At 45.7% G+C, this 20,552-nt stretch overlaps 2 protein-coding genes across 7 annotated transcripts in view; both read right to left on the reverse strand.

Moving 5' to 3' along the window:
* ELOVL1 (ELOVL fatty acid elongase 1) overlaps nt 1-3,351 on the reverse strand; it is a 5,094-nt gene extending 1,743 nt beyond the window's left edge. Inside the window, exons 1-3 of one of the 4 annotated variants that reach the window (XM_006911388.3) lie at nt 3,203-3,351; nt 404-463; nt 32-222 (exon numbers count right to left, since the gene is read on the reverse strand). In XM_006911388.3, coding sequence (XP_006911450.1) covers nt 32-222; nt 404-449 — 237 coding nt within the window. In that variant the 5' untranslated portion in view covers nt 450-463; nt 3,203-3,351. Of the gene's footprint in view, nt 1-31; nt 223-403; nt 470-1,188; nt 3,094-3,202 lie in introns of those variants that run through there. The other 3 variants (XM_015588973.2, XM_025046433.1, XM_025046432.1) reach the window with 3 other exon arrangements.
* MED8 (mediator complex subunit 8) overlaps nt 1-20,552 on the reverse strand; it is a 51,655-nt gene that overhangs the window by 29,633 nt on the left and 1,470 nt on the right. Inside the window, exons 2-8 of one of the 3 annotated variants that reach the window (XM_015588951.2) lie at nt 19,366-19,484; nt 18,542-18,686; nt 17,881-18,021; nt 17,607-17,688; nt 16,993-17,241; nt 16,103-16,163; nt 4,045-4,238 (exon numbers count right to left, since the gene is read on the reverse strand). In XM_015588951.2, the coding sequence (XP_015444437.1) occupies nt 4,172-4,238; nt 16,103-16,163; nt 16,993-17,241; nt 17,607-17,688; nt 17,881-18,021; nt 18,542-18,686; nt 19,366-19,484 (864 nt within the window). In that variant the 3' untranslated portion in view covers nt 4,045-4,171. Of the gene's footprint in view, nt 1-4,044; nt 4,239-15,784; nt 16,164-16,992; nt 17,242-17,606; nt 17,689-17,880; nt 18,022-18,541; nt 18,687-19,365; nt 19,485-20,552 lie in introns of those variants that run through there. The other 2 variants (XM_025046431.1, XM_006911390.3) reach the window with 2 other exon arrangements.

The raw sequence follows: 20,552 nt of genomic DNA on the forward strand, positions 1-20,552 counted from the left end.
GAATTAAAGCCTAGGCATCCCAGGGGCCCACCTCATAGACAATGTACAGGGAGAGTGCCACCAGTGAGAAGTTGTAGACAATCATGAAGCCACGCAGCTGGAAGGGCTTCCGATTGGCCATGATGCGAGGCCCAAGTGAGAGAACGAAGTACACGTAAGTCAGGAGGATGGAGGTCATTAACAGGGGGGACCCCATGAGAGGGTAGCCTTGGATCCGGGGATCTGCAAATAAGGGTCAAAGGAATCAGGAAGGGCCACAAGGTCCAAACGGTTCCCACCAAGTATACAGATATGAGGTCAGGTCACAAAGGGTCAAGCAGGTTCATAGGGGCTCTCCATTAAGAGACAGTCCTAGATCCAGGGATCTCAGGGCAGGAGGAAGGACAGGTGGAAGGCATCTTACCTATATGCTTAATCATCTCATGGTACAAGTTCACAACAGCCTCCATCCTGGCCAAATACTCTGGGGAGGTATAGAGGATGGGTGTCAGCCAGAGCTGACTGTGCCCCTCCATCCCATCCCCGACCCACAGACACAAACCAGACAAGATGACTCCTGATGCCTTATTGCAAAAAGGACATAACAGTGAGAGGAAGGAATTGCTGGGGACTAGGAGTGGGAGGAGGCAGTCTGGCGGGGCAGGGGGCAGGGAGCGGGAGGGGGGGATCTGCTTCCCACACATCCTCCCTGCCCAGGAAGGGCTGTTCCACCCTTCCTCAGCCCTTCCTCTCCACACCTTCTTCCCCTCTCCTCACTATCTGCTCTTCTCTGGAGATTTTTACTTCATGACCTCCCCCTCCTCTCTTCCTCCACGAGAACTCTCAATTTCGTTTTCTTTCCAGAAAGTCTTAGCTTCTCACCAATAGGGAACTCATTTCCAGAATGAACCACCTCTCCTTTCACCGAAGTCTCTCACCTCTCCAACTCTGAGTCTTTCTTCTTTCCAAGGATCCTCCCCTTCAAGCTCTTCGGTCCCATTTGCTCATCTCCTGGGACTGTCCCTTCTGGGACTCTTACTCCCAGTCCCTCCTGTCCCTTCCAGGACTCTCCGCTCCCCAGGATCCCTCCTCTCCCCTGCCGGGACTCTCACTTCCTGGCCCCTCCTGTCCCTTCTGGGATTCTCACCTCCAGGTCCCTTCTGCCCCTTCCTCCCCTCTCCTTCAAGAACTGCCCTCCTGGGCTCTCACCTCCAGCCTCTGTCTCTTCTCTGATGCTCTCTTCTCACTCCTCTCTGGGAGCCTGGCTCTTTGAGACTCCTGCCCCAGCAGCTCCACCTGTCTGACTAGATTGGCAGCAGCCCCGCCCTCTGACCGCCCCCGCTGCACTACCCGGGTTTGGGTGGAGGGTGAGTCCCAGGCACAGGTAGTGCCTGGAGGAGCAGGACCCACAAGGATTGAGAAAGCCAAGTTAAGCCTGGACTCACCACTCACCCACCCTAGACCAGCCAGATAGGCTAAAGTTCTAGTTTTTGAGCCATAAACCTCCAGGGGTTCAAGCCCCACCTCAAACCTTGACCAAAAGAGAACTACAGAAAACCCACGCATGGCATCTTCCCCTAGATTAGCCATAAATTCTCAGTTTGTCCTACTTCAGAATGGGTACAATCACCCCTCTCTCCCAAGGAGGGGCAGGGAAGCTGGTGGCATGTGAGGAGGTGGGGGAATGGGGGATGGCTCAAGAATCTTCCCTTTCCACAGGGTGGGGTCTAATGAGCTAGGCTCTCTCCCCCTCAGAGCCTGAAGGAATGTCGGGGGAGGGCTTGCAGGGACACAAAAGCCAGCCAGAGCCTGTGATTCTGAGGCAGTCCCAGAGGAACAAGGCAGATCCTGAACAGCCAGGGCAGCAAATGCTCTGTGAGCTGCCTGCACTCTAGTTGACCAGGTTCCTTCTATCCAAAGAACAACCTGTGCAAGTACTGAGTGAGGAACACACCTTCTGACACATCCACTGAGGCTGCGCATACACCCCTCACACACACTCACTGGGCACACTTCTCACAGATGCTCCCCCAACCTCCATGACAACCCCCAACTGCCCGGGCACACACCATGGTCAGGCCCAAGTCCTCCCATACATACATACACACATACACGCACACACGCGCACACAAACACACACACACACACACACACACACACACACCCCTGCCTCCAACACAGCTCTCGCCCCCACTCAATGACAAACTCACCAATGACTAGCACACACATGTGCACACAGAGCACACACACCTCCTGCTGGCAACAATGCCCTCTTCTGACACATCACCCAAACAAGCCTCTGTGGACTCTGACATGCACAATCTCTAATACTCAGACTTGCTCCAAACTACAGTCAAATGGTGAACAGATCTAAAACACTTACACATCCTCCCTCATAGGTCCTGCATTACCACGTGCAAATGCTTATGCTCACAATCAGGTTTACTCACACATCTGTGAGTCATGGATAAATGTGGTCACATACATAAACTCATATAGCCCACTTACAGGGGAATGAACATAAAATCATCCACACCACATGCAAACACACACCTGCCCTCAGTGATGCATACAGATCTCTTTTCACAGATGCCATTCATTCATTCATTCATTCAGGATCAGATTTTTGTTGGTTGCCTACTCTGTGGCAGGGCCTACCTGTGGAGGCATAGCATGTGCTCTAACACACAGCTACTTCCTGACCCATGTGAGTTTGCCAACTTGTTATCTCTCAACCACCACCCCCAAGATCACCACACACAGGCACACATGCCCGCACTCCGGAGGTCAGAAGTGGCTCAAGGCTTATGAAAAGGACCTCTCTCCACGCGTGAGGAGAATCTGGGTGTGTCCTCGTAGGAGAACTCTGAGGAGTCCTTCCTTCAAGATGGATGGAAGGGAAAAAGAGACAGGCAAAAGAAGGGGGAGGGGAAAGGAGGAGAGAAAATAAGGGAGGGGAGGAGAGGGCCGGGACGAGAGGGAAGAGGGATAAGACAGGAGGTTGTGGAGGAAGGCCTAGGTTGAGTAAATGGGAGCCTGGGACCGGAGGGAGGTTGCTGGAGATATCCAGCTCCAGGGAACTGGGACCTCCCACCCACTCTCCCCAGGAACAGCCTCGCCCACAGCCAGGGCAGGGCAGGGCAGGGCAGGGCATGGGTGGGCCGGGCCAGCTAGGCAGGGGGCCCTGCACGTGGAGCGCCAGCACAGGACAGTTCAGACTCACCAGTGGGGGGCCAGGCGGGCAGCAGTGGAGGGCTTGGAGGGAGCAGGGCCAGAGAGGAGTCCCTAGGGCCAGCCAGCCTGCCACTTCCTCATCTGCTGGGCCGACTTTCTGTCACCAGAGGGGGAGGGGGCGGACCAGGAGGGGGGCGCCTGCTGATTGGGCCTCCAGCTGAGGCAGGAGGGGCCGTCCAGCCCCGACTGGGCTCGGCCGGAGGGGCGGGAGCAAGGGCGGGCCCGTCCGATCCCGGGGCAGGAAGAAAGCCCAGCCCCGACTCCCCACCCCTTCCCTCTCAGCCTGCTGCTGTCAGGGCGCGCGGCCTGGCCGGGGCTGCCAGAATGGCACCCTACTTCTCCCTGACATTCGGCCCCTGGATGACCGCATTCTGAGCCCTCTGGTGATGAATCCTCCAACACATCTTCTGTTTATGGCAGGCCCACGTAGCTTAGGACTCTGGGAAAATTTCCAGGGCTCAGCCCTTCCCTCAATGAGCCCCATCTCAGAGGGTGAGACAGGAGAGGTGGGCCACAGTAGCAAGAAGGTCTGTCGGAGGGAGCAGCCGGACATGGAAGCCTTCTCTATGGGCCTATAAACCTGGGTGAGTGCTAGCATGAGGAGGAGCTGAGATTTCTGGCATGGAAATGGGAAAATACAAGTGGCCTGAGGCAGGAACAGTGAGTGAATCACTGTCTACACTGGTCCTTAAAGTAGTGAAAGGGGAAAAAGGGAAGCGAAGCTGGCTGTGGCTGAATGTAGTGGGTCTTGAAGGCCAAACGGGGCAGTTTTATTTTATTCTGGAAGCAGAGGAGAAACAGTGAGGGTTTTTGAAGAGGCTACAATCAGGCTTGTATTATCAAATATTCATCAAATATTTATTGACCATCTATCATGTTCAAGACTGTGTTAAGTGCTGGTGACACATCAATGAACAAGGCAGAGCTGTCCCTGCATGGGGTTTACCGTCTAGCTGAATCACTTCACTGTGGCAGCCAGTATGAAGAGGGCACTGGAGGTAGACCGATGAGAGATAGGGCCTGACCTAAGAAGGTTTGGAAACTGATGAGAATGGCGAGGCAGACACTGTAGAGATTTCCCCAAGTCGGTTGGGGGTAAAAAATACATATTTCTGTATATGTATATACAAACACATTTATATATATATATATATACAGGCATTTATACATATACACACACATACACATACTTAGTTGTCTATCCAGCTTCTCTGTCTCCACACACTCATCAACTGAACTCTTGGGTGTGAGGAAGAGGTTTTAGCAAAATAAAATCTGTTAGTGCCAGTAGCTCCTGGAATAGTGCTCTGCATATAGGACTAGATGGTGTAAACGTGGACAGAATTAGGGAACTCGGAAAATGTGGTAGTTTGGGAGAAATAATATGTTTGTCAATAATGGAATGTAGCTATGTGGAAGTTCAGTCTTAGAGGTAAGAGGTCAGAGCCAAAATACATCTATGACCCAGCCTATTAGTACCTACCTTTGAAAGGAAACAGCAGCAGAATTCGACTATTCAAAAGGCTCAAAATTCTTGGCATCATACTCTAAGACCAACCTGATCTGGTCTTCAGTCTCCAGTTCTACTTGTGCCATTCTCCTGGACCACATCCTATGCTTTAACCATTCCCCAAGGACGTCAGCATTTTTCATACCCCCCAACTCCTCCAAGCCTTGTCCCCTGGCTTAAGATACAAGCAACTCTTGCAGGTAGTTAATCATTCCCTCCCCTTGTTCTCATAATCTTATCGCAATGTAATTATCTGCACCGCTCTCCCACTATAAGTTCCTCTCAGAGCAGGGGCTATATTTTAGTAGTCTCTGTATCTCTAGCATCTGGTCCATCATCTGACTCATTTGATCCTACATAATGTTTGTTGAGTGAATATTAGCATGATGAGACAATGTGAGAAAGGGAAGGAGGTCAAGGAACCCAGAATCAAGTAGGGAGAACAGTAAGAATTTGAAAACCTTTCTACTTCCCTTGGGGGTGGCAGTATTCATTGAGTCAATAAATATTTATTGAAAGCCTAATGTGTTCCAGGTATACTTTAGTGCAGGGGTCCTCAACCCCCAGGCTGCAGACCAGTACCCATCCATGGCCCGTCAGGAACGGGCAGGAGGTGAGTGGCTGGCAAGTGAGTGAAGCTTCATCTGTATTTGCAGCCACTCTCCAGTACTAGCATCATCACCTCACCTCTACCTCAGATCACCAGGCATTAGATTCTCATAGGAGCACCAGTCCCTGGTACCAAAAAGGTTGGGGACCACTGCTTTAGTGGCTCTGGGCTTACACCTGACTCCAAAGGCCTTAGTTTAAATCTTCCGCTTAGTAGCTATGTGACCTTATGTAAGTTGCTGAACCTCTATAAAATGAGAACAGTACCTATCTCATAGGATTGTTGTGAAGATTAAAGGAGATAACCCATGTAAAGTACTTAGCACTGTTTCTATCTCAATATTTAAGAGACAAAGGACGCAATCAATGTCAAGAAGGTATATATGTATGTAGATTCATGAGCATTCATTTAACAAATATTTCCGAAATGCTTACTATGTATAAAGCACTGTTCTGAGAGTGCTATTTTAGAGATTTTTAGATTCAGTGTCCATCTAGAGATGAACTAGAGACGACCAAAGCAGACCATTAGAGATGATGAAACTGTCCCAGAAGCCAATCATAGTAGTGATGGGGAACTTCAACTACCTATGTATTCACCTGGACCACATTGGCAAATGACATGGCAAGCCTTCAAGTAAGTGTTGATTGACTACATAAATGAACATGCCTAAAGACTCACTTGGTTCAGTTCTCGTCCTAGTCCTGGGAGAAAGTATCTTCAAATATCTGATATAGATCACCTAACCCAAAGTCCTACTAAACGGCATCCCCATGGCAATGGGGGTTCCTGCAAAACAGTCTAGCGGAGAAGACAGACATATAAATGAACAATTAGAGTAGCATGTGTTAAGTATTCCCATAGAGATAAACCCAGAGGGTTATGAAACCATGGTGTCCAAGGGCAGCTTACCCCAAGGTGGGGGTTAATTCTTGAAGTCTTCACAGAAATGACACCTAAGCTGAGCACTAAAGGGCACTTTCTAGAAGGCAGGGAAGGGCATTCAAGGCAGAGGGAAGCATGTGTGTGAAGACACAGAAGCTAGAAATGTGACAGATTTGGAGAGCTCTAGGTAATTTGATGTGGCTCTAGCTCAAAGGGCATGTGGGTAAGGGCAGGAATTGTAGGCAGGAGGCAGTTTATGAAGAGCTCTGTATGTCATGGTTTGGATTTTACTGTTACTCTTTTTCAGCCCTAGCTGCATACCAGAATCACCTGGAGAGCTTTTAAAATATCAATACCTGGCATTCACCTCCCGATTCTAATGGTTGTTTTAATGGGAAGAGGCTTGAGTATGTTTCTGAGCTGTGTAGAAGGAAACAATGGGCTCTAGCATACACATGGCAGGATTAGCCTTTGGTTAAGAACACTTCACAGACCGAAATGTATGGAAAAAAAGAGTAAATTTGTCAGTGGACTGGGAGGAAAAGGAACCGTTTGGACCTGCAGGGAAGCTAAGTGGTAGACCTTGGAGGTCAGAGGGTTTAGTGAAGGCTCCCTACAGCAGGGGCAGGCTGATAAACTGGAAAAATTGGAGGGGTCCAGGAACTCATAGTCTTGATAAGGATGAAGGTCCAGTGTTTCAGGGAAAGAATACCTGGTCCAACAGCTAAAACTCCCCCTACTTTATGGAGCTTTCCTAACAGGAAATGAGGTGACAACTTCCCATGGTTCCCACCCTGTCTGACTCACTCCTCACTCACTGCTCTCTAAGAGGCCCTTCTCCATCCTCTTTCCCCAGAAGGCACTGATTTACTTTCTCCAAGGGTTTAGTCTGAAAACCACCACCTATATAAACTTTAACAACTCTACTCCCATAATTATTTGAGGCTTTATGTGTTTCAGCGGAAAAATTAAAGGAAAGTGGGATCGAAGAAGTAGGAATGGTGTAAAAAATGGGAAAAGGTATGCCCGTATGTGAGTGAGTAAGCAGGTGGGGCAGTGGATGGAAATAAAGTATGGGAGACACAAGGAGAATCAGCTAAGAACAATAGAAACTGACAGTCTAGGCTGAGGGACAACAGGAATGGCTGGTAGAGATGGAAGCACCCTTCCAGGGGCTGTGTCAAGGTTCCCTTCTCCCATCCCCCTTCTGTAAAGGTCAAAGGGCACTTTCTACACAGTACTCACACAGGGGAGTTGAGGGGAAGGCTGAGTCCATGAGGACAGGGAGTGAAAATGAGAAGGGCTTGTCAATTAATTATTCTGTATGTCTCTGGGCTTTATAGCCAGCTAGCTAGTGGCCTCTGCCTAACGTTGAGACCTTTGGTTGTATAAAATGGAGCTGGCAGAAGCAAGACTGTATGCAAACACTCATCATATCATCATCACATCATCTGGAATTTGGGGCCTTGCCTGGATTCCTGAGAGGGACAAGAGTGGGTAGCCAATGCCAACACATTATGGGTATCATTCAGAGAAGACCCAGAACTAACAGCAAGGTCAAGCAGGTGAAGCAGGATGGAGGAAATGAATGCAGTTTGGGACATCCTGAGTTCAAGATAAGACATTCAGCAGGCAATCTGAAACACAGCATTGTAAGTTCAAGAGAAAAGACAGGGCTCAAGAAAAAGCCGTAAGGATTCTCTATAGAGATGAATCCATACAAAGTGAACTGTGGTAGCTCTAATTTGGGTTGTATTCAGACACTTTATCATTCTCCTGCTTTCATTTCCTTAAAGGAATTCTTGCCCCACCTCATTGGTCCATTAGTCATGGTGTTCTACCCCACTCCCCCAACCTAAGCTCTTGTCAGCACAGAATCCAAGCAAGAACAGAGTTCTTCCATAAAGTGAGCTATATACTGCCATAGAGTGGAGAAATGCAGAGACAGAGAGCCTAAACAACACTGGAGCCCCTGAGCTTGCCTAGAGCCTGTAACCTTTTCACTGCATAACCGAAATACAATTGGGTCCCTTTTTTAGTCTTTGATTAAGCTAGTTTAATTGTTATGTATTGTAATCAAAATGGTCTAATATACCATTTGATAAAAATGAGATTGCTCAGGAGAGTAGAGGAAGAGGGAAACAGTCGTTAGCATTTAGTGTTGACTATATGCCCCAAGAATCTCATGTGCCCTTCTAAGAAGCTTGGACTTTACCCTGGAGAAAATTAAGATTTAAATTTAATTTTAAATATGCTCAGTTGAATGTAGCCTTTGAGGTCAGTGCTATAATCTTATTTTACACAGGTGGTTCTTAGAAGAGAAGTAACTTGCCTAAAGCCACACAATAGATGAGTGTCTTGATCAGGATCTGAACTTGTAAGCAAATAAACTGCAATGGCCTTATGGGTACTATAATGGAGGTGTGTTTAAGGTACAGGAGAGGTTTAATTTAAGAATGGTCAAGTGTATAGGAGAGGAGGTGGTAAAGACTTTACAGGAGTAACACCTGAACTGAAAGAATGAACTGTTTACTAGGTAAATAAGGGAGCTGGAGCAGGAGAAAGAGAGAGCAGGAGAGAGGGCAGAGCACGTGTAGAGACTGTGGAGGTGTGAAACAGCATCTGAGCCCCAGGTATTTTCTTACAGTTATAGCTCAGTGGCAAGAACAGTGGAGTGTGCCATGACAACACGAGGCCTCAAGGACTGATCAGTGTGAAGGGAAGAGAGGCATGCATGGAGCTCTGGTCTGTGACACTCAGTGAATTATACACAGCCACCCATGAAGGCCTGAGCCCAGACTTAGTAGGTAAGGACAATCAAGGAGAAAACTTATTACAGCTACACAGAGAGATCTATGTGCGGTGAAGGCCCCCTTTAGGGACAGAACGTAGGCAGACTACAGAAGTGAGTATTTCACTGGTTTGGACATGAAACAGATACAGCATTGAAGGGATGAAAAAGCATTTCAGGTAAGGGAGTTTGTCATTTGGTCTCAAATCAAAAGGACACAATTTAAGAGACCAAACTGAGCTTTATTGGAAGAGTATAGGTGACAACTAAGTGGGAGAAAGAAAATTCACAAAACTAGATTCAAAACTGTTTTAACATATAAAGCAAGTGTAAACATGTTCCAGTGCCTAGGAACTAAGGAAATGCTGTAGGGTATGAAATGGGCACAAGGGCATTACCTGATGCCAAGCTCCTAAGATGTAAGCACAGACAAGCTGCAGAGGAAGCGTATACCTTCTCAGAAATATTGGTCAATCATTGATTTAAGCAACAATTAGAGTAGAATTCCAGATACTACCCTAAGGTTCTATTTATTGAGCTCCTACTATTGTCAAGCAGTATTCTAAGCACTTGGTCTGTATTAATCTATTTAAACTTCACAGCAACCCTTTGAAATAGCCACTATTATTATCATTCCCAAGAATAAAGAAACTGAGGCACAGAGAAGTAATTTGCCCAAAGATACACACCTAGTAAGTGGCACAGCTAAGACTTGAACCCAGTCTGGCACTAGAACTAGCTCTTTTAACCCAAATGCTACATTATACTATCTCTCTAAACTCTATGTAGTAGTAGTAGTAGCAGCAGTAGTAACCATTTATAGTGTTTATAATGGGCCAGACATACACATTATCTTGCTAAAGATCACACAACTCTTAGGTAAAAGAACTAAGATTCAAACCCTGATAAGTTTAGGGTGCTTGAACTTGGGCAACGATAAAGAGAAGCAACACAGAACTAGAGTTAGTTTTTACAAAGTACAAATGTAAAGCATAAAAGAGGAGGTAACTGACTTTACCTGGTGGGAGTGGCACCGAGTTAAGGACAGACTGAGTTGTTGGAAAGCTTCACAAAGGAGTGACTTATGAGCTGAATTTTGAAGGATGATGGGGTATTCATCAGACAGAATGATGGGGCAAAGTGTTGCATGCAGAGGGACCAGTGGCAATAAAGGAATAAAGGCCAGAAAGAGTCTGTTACATTTCAGAAAACTTCAAGTAATTTGTATGGCTTGTGAATAGAGTAGGTGGCCGGATAATATAGAAAATAAGTCAGGAGAAGTAAGGGGGCTAGATCACACAGAATCTTATTTGTCTTTCCAAGAAATTTGAGCTGTTTTTCAAACTTTTCCAGTGAAATAATGTAATGGAAAAAAAAAATGTATCCCCAAGGAACTTGGTGGCTTAATCTGAAACCCTTCAGACTACAGTTGTGTACCACTTCAGACTATAGTTGTGCCCCATATAATAATGTCTCAGTCAATGACAGACCATGTATACAATGGTGGTCCCATAAGATTATAATGAAGCTGAAAAATTCCTATCACCTAGTAGTGATGTGGCCATCATAACATCATAGTGCAATGCACTGCTCACATTTGTGGTGATGCTGGTGTACAGTAGTCACAAAGTCCACAACTGTAGACTGCATAATGTCCTAGACTTTCACATCCACTCACCATTCACTCACTGACTCGCTCAGAGCAAATCCCAGTCCTGCAAGCTCTATTCATGGTAAGTGCCCTATACAGGTATACCACTTTTTATCTTTTATACTGTATTTTTACTGTACCTTTTCTATTTTTAGATACACAAATTCCATTGTAGTATAATGGCCTACAATATTTAGTATAGTAACATGTTGCATAGGTTTGTAGCCTAAGAGCAATAGGCTGTACCATACAGCCTAGGTGTATAGTAAGCTATATACCATCTCGGTTTGTAAACGTGCACTCTATGTTTGTACGACGAAATTGCCTAACGACGCATTTTTTAGAACATATCTGTCATGAAGTCATGCATGACTACCATAGAAATTTTCTGAAGTCTATTTTCTCTTAATGTATGAATGATAATTTTGCAATCTCTGTTTTAAATTACTCTTAAGTAAAATGGTTGTTCCAGGATGATTTTATCCTGACCCTCAGTATGCTCAGCACTGCCCCTACCAGCCTGCCAGGGATGTGGACCCCAGTTTGAGAAATACGGAGAAGGAACTAGCAGAAGGATTTTAATCAAAGGAGTAGTGTGATCAGGTCTGCAGTTTAGAAAGAACTGTCTGGCAACCATGTGGAAGATGAATTGGAATGGGCAAGACTGGAGACAAGGAGGCAAGAAATACTTTTAGGGTGGGCTTAAACTGCAGGGCAGGATGGATGGACATTGGGAAGACAATATCAACAGGATTTGGTATATGATTGGGTGTGGAAGGCTGGGGACATGAAGGAGGAAGAGTTTAAAGTGGCTTCCATAGACCTGCCTTAGGTCACACACAGGAAAATTGGAAAAGCAGCAGTGTTGGAGAGATGACTGGATGTGGACATTCAGAATCTGAGGTACTTGTGGATCATATGAGTAGAGATGCCCAATAGTCATCTGCAGCTCAGCAAAACAGGTCTAAGCTGAAAGTTGTTTGAGTTATGTAAAAAAGTGGTAGTCACAGAAGACAGGTAGAATAAGAAGGTTAAAGACAGAGTTCTGGAGAATGACAACATTCAAGAAGCAGGCAGAGGGATAGAAGGCTAAACACTGAAGAGAAAGAATAGTCACAAAAGTAGCAGCCAAGAGAGGAGGCAGGAAAAGGAACTGGCCAGCACCATTAAACACTGTAGAGATCAAATAAGATGAGGACTGAAAAAATTCTGGATTTAGACATTAGGTCAATGTGGAGTAGTTCTAGATGTATGGTGTAAGAAGCCCACTGCGGGGGATGAAGAGTGAATGGGAGATGTGGAAGAGACAATGATTGCATATTCTTTATTTCAAGAGTGTGGCTATGAGTCAGTGAGTGGGGATGTGGGGTCAAGAAGGATTAACATGGAAGCAACACTAAAAGGACAGCAATCAGGGCCATGAAAATGGGTGCAGCCCAGAGAAATCAGTAACAAGAACAAAGGATGGTCTACATGTGGGATGTGGGCAAGAGAAGAATCAAAATGACCACACACTAGGGAAATTTGTGTTAGAGAAGGGAAGGCATGGAATGGCAGATGGAAAGTAGGAAGAACAGCCCCAGGGCTCTTTAGATTGATTCAGTAGGGAAGGTTCTCATCACTTGGAAAAAGTATAATTTACTGCTTGTACTGGAGGAGTCTCCCTGTGCATATATCTTGCCCAGGGGAGAGAGAGGAATGCCTGAGAGTGAAAAGATGACTTCTGATACAGAATACATGTATCTCTGTGATAACTTACCACTTCTTAGATGACTTTTCACTAGAGAACTATTGTAAGCTGAAAATGATTTTAGGGTAGTGGTCTAGAAGGATGTTGGTATGCTAAGTTGCAGGTGACAGAGAGAGAACTTTAAGAATAGTCTGTAGGGGTTCGAGTGATTTGGGAGTTGATCTAGGAAAAAATTGGCCTATTTCATATAACAGTCGACAATCAGGAAAACAAAAAAAGAATCATTGCCAGAGACTATAGATCTAGGAAGAATCATTGAGATCACTCGGGTGAGAAAATTGAGGCCCAGGGAATTCAGGTGCCTTGTCCACAATACACTTGTGGAATAAGCCATGCCCAAACTGTAGGTGACATCCTTAAAGCATGTGAAACCAAGAGACCACAATGGAGATCTGTCACAGTGACACATAGGAGCTCGAGAACAAGAGAGAAGTTAAAAGAAAAGAGAGAAAAATTTTGTCCTCTGGGACAAAACACATGTTGAAGTGATGGGGCGCTATGGCCCTGTCAGATGGGTTAGAGTTTGCCTTCTGTTCTAGTTAAAAAGCCCCATCTACGGGGTGGCAAAGCCTTTCCAAATGTTAGCACCTGTGTGTTCAAGGCTGTCAGGCCAGAACCACATTCAGATCTCCAGTTAGGCATGGTGAATCCTCAGGACTGAACTGAAAAGGGACCAAAGGCCCTGGCCCTAATCCTGGTCCATTGCTAAACTTCAACAGGTTATCCCCTCATATCTGGCACAGATGGAAGAAAATGTACATCCCTTAGTAGTTTCTCTGGACAGGAACCAGTTGACCCAGGGTGGGCATTTGGAAGGATTCAGCCTCTGTCCTGCCTGGTGCTAGGATCAGCTCACACGGCTCCTGTGTGCACAGGGCACAGAGAATACATTGTCCATAAGGAGGATTATTCTGTACAAGAAGCCCAGACAAGGGAGAGGTTGTTCTCAGCTGCCTGGGGGAGGTGAGAAGGGGGTGGAAAAAGGGACCAGCCTTGCAAAAAAAAAAACAGGAGATGGGCAATACACGACTCTCCAGCTCAGTCCTAATGCCAGGACCCATTATTGAATTGGAAGCACTTAGCTACATGCTATCTATCTTAGCTGTTTCCCAAGAAAGTTTAAGGTTAACTGAAGTAAGGTAGGAAGGCAGTAGACACCAGAAAAGGAAGAAAAATGGGGTGACTAGGGCAATAAGCAAAGGGAACATTCAACAATGACCCAATCCTGGCCTCAGGGCAGAGCTGGAGAGGGAGAGGTCTTAGGCAATGGGTGTCACACAAACATTGATTTAGTAAGCTCCCGCTTTCAGCAGGGTGAAATGTGCTGGACCAAGATCTTGAGATTTCACAGCTGCTGCTTCTTTCTTCATCCTAGATATAAACCTGGAAGACAATGGCCTAATCTGATTCTTCAGGGGCCTCAAAAGTAGGAGAAAGCAGTTCCGAAACAAAAAAAGAACAGTCAGAAATTGAGGAATATTACCAGAGTGGGGTATGAGAGCCATCTTTTGCCAATCCTAAATCTGAGCAAGTAAGCAGGTCATGTCCTCTTCTTCAAAGGAAATTCCATATATATTCCCTTTTGAGGGAATGAGTATTTTAGGGGTGGGTAGTAAATACTGAGGCAGTTACTGGACCGTATGGGCCCCAAAGTTGGCAATACTACTTAGGTTTGTGTGCTCTAGAGGATTTGGGGGTGGGAGGTGGGCTTGAAAATGAGGGCATGTGCTCCTAGAGTGAATAGAGAGATATGAGTGCCTCTAGAATAAGGAGCATTTGCTTATGGGCACAAGATGTAGGTGAGGTCCTGTGTGTATGTTCCTACTGGGGCAGGAAGACATTCCATTCTTGGAGGACAAGGACTCCATATTTCAAATAGTATGGTGAGAACGAAGTCAGTATTAACCTTGGATAACAAAGAAACTTGGTTTTAGTACCATTCAATAGGAAGGAATCTTTTGGAGGAATAAAGGACAGTAGTTGCCAAAAGATGCTCCAGGGATTTTATAGAAACACAGTTTGAACCCTAGGCAATATGACAGTTAGCTTTGACATCGCCAGTAGGAAAGGAAGGGATCAGAAAATAAGGAACACCTGAAGGAGTTGACACAGCAGTAAAGCTATGCTGCTGAAGTGGGGGAAAGGTCTGGCATTGTCTCAAAGCTGATGACAAGGTTGTGTGTACTGTTGTGTACTACAGTCGGTGTGCATTGTGGATACCATTTCTTATCTTGATGGAACAGGAATGGATGTGACATCTCGGACCACTTTTCCAATCTTTGCTGCCACAGCCTGGCAGAATTCTGCCTGGCACTGAACAAATGACAAAATGCTAGTGTGTGACAAAAGAGAACAGAAAAAAGGCAGCTGGATGGTATGAGTAGGCCATCCTCATACCTCTCAGGACTTTTAGACCAAAGCTAATCAAAGATGAGAAAACTATGGTGAACCAGAATTGCCTCGTGACAAGCCTGAAAGTCTGATTTATGGTCTCTGATCCCTACATAGCTCTCACATAAATTACTGTCAGATAAGCCTGACAGTGACCATTAAATTTCAAAAATTTATTCAGAGAAACTCCTTGATCCAATTCTGTTGACTCAACCCCTGCCCTTGCCCATAAAGGAGTACTATGAAAGGCAGCTTAGACTGGAGACCCAAACTCACTCTGCTCTTCAGCTTTATAAAAACAGACAAAAGGTATTGGTGGCTGCCCCCTCCTATCATCAATCTGGCTCTTATTTGAGCCACAGACTCAGTGGACTAAAGGAAAGCCATCCTGGTTAGAGTCCAGGAAGCAGGTATATGATAAGGATAACTAAACCCTGATGAAAGACGGTGTGAAGTCAAAGTCCCCCCTTCCTCCAAAATAAGAAAAATGAGTCTGGGGAAGAAGGGGCTTTTTCGTGTGCTAACAAAAACCCTTTCTCACACAGTCCTGCCTGGTAGAGTCACTTCCTGAGGAAGCCCCCACCTACCGGAACTTCAACATCTTTCTTCATCTGTATAGGGTAGGATAAAGGATAGAGACTTTGTGACTATTTCCCAGGTAAGAGCTGAATTGGCTTCTCGAAGGATGGGAGAAGAGCAGGCCCAAACTTCACCAGAGCTGCAGGAAGACAGTTTATCCCAACCTCGTTGCCTATAGCTTTGAGTGATGGCCAGGATGGAACCAGGGCAGGAGATCCTGCAGAAATAGTGTGCCTCTAAGAACATAGAGGCCACCAATTTCTGGCAGCACAAAATAAACACAGGCCTTCAAACAGAAGAGAGCAGTCCATGATCTTGTGTACATCAGCTCACCACTGACATGAGTAGTATCAGATCAGGGTCAGTTCTAGATTGAGGATTGAGGAGGGCAGTGGAAGAAGTGATGTAGAAACTATCATTTATTGAAAATCCATTATTCCATATACTTTGCTAAGTGTTTTACATTTATTTTCTCATTTTAATCCTCAGAACCACCCTATGAGGTAGGTATTATCATCATTTACAAATAAAACAGGCTCAGAAACATTAGGTCACTTGCCCAAGGTCACATAGCTAGTCAGTGGTGGAGGTGGGATTTGTCTGTTGCTGAAAGCCCATGTTCTTTTTATTGTACCCATCTAGGTCAGCTCTGGACAAAAGGCAATTTCATTGCCCAACTCTGCAAAGAGCACCTGGGAGTGGAGGTTGCCAGCCACACTCACCGCTGGTAGGGATGCATTGAAGCTGACTTGATGTTGGTTTTTATTCCACTTGGCATTTTCCCTAAAAGGAACATAAAGAAAGATACCTGAAGCATACTAAGACTTTCATGACACATCAGAAATGTGGTGTCTCAAGTTTCCTTCTGCCACCCCTTCTATCATCTCAGAACCTCTGTGGCATCTAACCCTGGGTGGCAAGGATCAGAGGTGTGGTTTCTTGCCCAGCTCTCTCCCTAAAGGTGTCTAGGAAGAAAGGGCCCAAGAGGGTGAGGGGAATAATGGGAGGAGTCAATTTCTTGCTCATCTACTCCTGGAAAAGATAGCTAAACCTGTGTGACCCCCACTAAATGTCACAGGTAAAAGAAAATGTTCTCTCTTATTTTAATTGACCCTTTTCTTGGACAGCTTGGAAGAAAATATCTCATATAGCTACTTGCATATGAACTCCTCCAGATTGTTATCATCACTAAAGTGAGCAGAGAAACAGGATACAAAGAAAATACATGTAGCACTAGGAAACTTGCCTGCTTATCAATGCCCAACCCACCTACCAAGCAGTCTTAATTAAGGTCTGACTATTGGTTTCCCTAAGAAAAGATCCTGACAACACACCTAATATCCAGAGTAAATGGGACAGAGAGTAGTTGAGACGGAGGTCTGAGATAGGGGTAGGAGGTGAGAGCAGTTTCTGCTATTCAAAGATACTCCTCATTCTCTGGTATTTGTTAGAGACTAAAATGAGATTTTACTTCAAAAAATTGTTTTCTGGGTCACGGTCTAAGAGAATGGGAGAAAATCTCCAGCTCTGGGGATGTGGAGGCTCAGACAATTTGGCTTATTCCCACTTCCCTGCTCAAGGTCTGCCACTATGTCAATTCCTGCCACCTTACCTGGTTGACCTGCTTGGGCCATTTGTACCCCACTGAGTATTGACTGCTGTTGGCTTGGAGCTCCTGTCATCTGCACCTGCTGTAATCCTGAGGTTCCTGCAAGGATTGTCCCAGCTCCTGGCTGACCTGGCTGGCCAGGGCCACTGCTGCCTGAAGGTCTCCAATTAGATAGCCCTTTCCCAAAGGCAACGGCTGCCACCAAGGCATTGGTGTCTGCAGGGTTAAAAGTCTGCTTGTTTGACCGGAGACCTGAAGAAAAAGGTGAGAACCCTGAGGTATGTATGCCTCTGGCCCTAGACTGAACCCAGTAACAGAAGACCATTATGAATATCAGGGCTTCAAGTTCTGACTTCAGCAGCATCTAGACTCCCTGGCAGCCCGGAGGAAGAGCCAAAGGACGCCACAACTACCTGAGAATGCTCCTTTCTTATTTTGCCCATTTCCTCCACCTGCTCCAGTGCTGGCCTTAAATACAAAAGGCTAACAGAATGAATGTAACCCTTTCCTAAGAAGTTCGTTCTTATGACTTCACTTTACTACTACCAAAATCACCATTCCTGTAACGGTGATCTTATCCCTCTTCCTTCTCTATTTTGCCACCGATACCTCCATACCTCCGCTCTCTGATTCTCGTTCCTCTTTGCTGATTTTCTCCAGAAGGTTTGAGCACATTTTATTCAAGCTCTGGATCTGCTTCTGTAACACACATAAAGTGGTGCAGAGATTATGGCAAGCAAGAAATAATTGTGGGGGTTTCTTCCTTGTGCTAAGGGCAACTTATGTAGAACTAAATGTGCACCCCTACCAGACAGCAGTAGTAATGCCTAGCTAGCTTCTCATGATGGGACTCAGGGAATGGGGCACAGCAGGGAAGTGACTTAGTCCAACCTGAGCTGCATCAGCACCAATGCGGGCGGCATCTGTTGTCAGTTGCTTCTCTTGCTCTTCGACCTCAGGGTCAGGCTTGGTTCTCAGATGGTCAGGAACCACCTCATGGCTGAAAACAGGTACTCGTCCTTCAGTCTGCCGCTATAAAATACAGATTTTATTGATCCTCCTATGCTTTCCCAGAAGATTCAACCTGGCCTGATAAACAGTTCCTGCCACAGGCAAAAGTGCATGTTCAGGGAAAACACAGCCTAAGACTTACACAGCCTAATATTTAGCTTCTTAGGACACTGTACCCCTCACTTTATCCTTTATTTCCGTCTCCTCACACTCTTATCCTACCAGACCCAGGAGCAAATCTCTCTCTGCTACATTTTCATCAAAGACTGAAATAGACAAAGTCACAAAAGAACACACTTTTTGCTTGAGATGGGTGTTGGAGGAGAAAGGTCTTTGCCTTAGTAACATTGTTCTCAAGTTTATTTGGGAGTGGCCCCCCAAATCCAGAAGGACAAAAAGCAAGGCCTCCAAATTGAAACCTTTGCTTTTTGTTGCCACACACTACTCCACATTTAGAACTTCTAGAATAACCAACCAACAACTGTGTTCTAGGTCGTCATCAAAGAACTTAATTTCCCAAGTTGTACCCTTCTCCTCTTACCATGAGATCTTCATCACGGTCTGGTGACAACACCAAAGGGATAATGACTTGGTTACGAAACAGTGGTGTCTTTTCATGCTTCAAGACCTTGTTCAGAGTGTTCAACTGCCCAGAAAGCAAGGCAAAGCTGTCCAGGACAGAGGGCCTAGTGGTAGTAAGAAAGTGTCAGAATGTTCCCAGTAAAGTAACCTCGAAAGGGTCCATCAGATTAGGAATACCCAGAATCATCTCAAAGACTCATCCCTATAGCTGGACTGGGTGGGAACCAGACTGGCTTATAGAAATGGTAGGGTTAAGAAAAGAGGGGCATGCTTTCAGTTTCTGACACAGATAGAGAAAAAAGGCAGTTCATTATTTGAATGCAGTGAGAAACAGTGGCAAAATAGGAACCACTGCTACACTGCTGTCACTAAAAATTCAGAAACTGAGTAACAGCCCCTGTTCTGGCCTGGAAATAGGATCCACACTTCTAGAGTAGGTTGGATCTTAAAGACTCAGCAACATCTGTGGTAAGAGATCCAGTATGACCACTGCACTCCTACCGTAGTGAGAAGACCTGCTAAGGGAGGATGTCTTCCCACATAAGTCAAAGGGTGAGAATCAAAAGCTAGAGGAACCTAGGTTGGGAAACAGCATTTCTCTACTTCCTTGCCATGGAGGCCCTAAGCTAAATTTCATTTGTTAAATGTTGGTAAACACAGATCTTTCCAAATCAAAAGATGTTTGCAAAGTGATAAATGGTTACATCACTGGAAATGTCCTATCCACCAGGAGGCCTGGCCCTCCACCCATGGTGCCCTCCCGATTGCCCTGGCAACCCTTACCAGGTCAGCCGGTCATACTCGTTCTCCAACTTGTAAATGAAACTCCCCAGGGAGTTCTTCAGATCAGCCACTTGACTCAGCAATGCATCTAATGATGCCTCAAGCTGCTTCTCTTCCCTCTGCACCAATAGAAATAAGTTATCCAGATGGGTGTGAGTATGACACATAGGGAAGAAGGCTGAAAAGCCAGGATGATAGTGTGCAACACTAGTCAAGTAACACAGGATATCGTTGGTATAGAAGAGCAAGGTTGTTTTATATCTTTGGTATTTGGGTTACAAACAGCATCAACCCTGAGACCTTTCAACCCATTCACCTGACCTCAATTCTTCCTACCAACTGATTCCTTTCTGTCATCACCTCCTAATCCATGCCTGGTTTTTCTCTGTATTAAGTATACTCTATTTTCTCTCATTGAGAAATTTTCACCAGACCTAATGCCTGGGTTTATTATCTTTTGTGCACCTCTGCAGCATATGTACTCCTCTGTCCTAGAATCCGCCTTGTGAGCCTGGCTATTCTTGTCAAAGGCACACAATCTTTGGGAAATCTGCCCACACATGAAGATTTCTCTAAATACTGGCCTTGCATCACCATTTCACCTCCTGCCCTCCCGCACATACACATACACTCTTCATTTATCCTCAGAATTTGATGTTTCAGCTTCCTCCTTGGTGAATTAATCTGCACTCATTTTATCTCTGTGCCAATATTCCTGTGCCCCTTTCGCAAGCTTAGTCAACCTATAAACATTTACTGACAGACTACCACGTGCAGGACACCAAGTGACAATGAAAAACAAAATAAATGCCTAAGTCCTAAGAAATAAACAAACAATGGTAAATGCTGGTGGGTCTGCAAAGCAATTACTTTCCATCTACGGTCTCCAGTTTTACTTCATTTCTTAATTCTTAACTACGGGCACAGGCTGGGAAACTGTCTTGCAAATTCGTCAATGTGTAGGACAGGAGCCTTGATCCTGGGTTCTACCCACGGCCTCGGATTATAATTAGTTTAGCTTTTGGCCTCCACAGTCCCACAATTCCTTCGCGGCTCGAGCTTCTCTCCAATTACAGATGCCGTTAGGTCTGCATCCAACAGCGTCCATCCAACAGCCTAGGTCCGGGCCTGAACCAACCGGCCACTTTTTTGAGCCGTCTTCCTTGGATTGCATCTCAACCTCCCCA

Source organism: Pteropus alecto, unplaced genomic scaffold, assembly GCF_000325575.1.
Source record: "Pteropus alecto unplaced genomic scaffold, ASM32557v1 scaffold484, whole genome shotgun sequence".
In the NCBI taxonomy this organism is placed as follows: domain Eukaryota; kingdom Metazoa; phylum Chordata; class Mammalia; order Chiroptera; family Pteropodidae; genus Pteropus; species Pteropus alecto.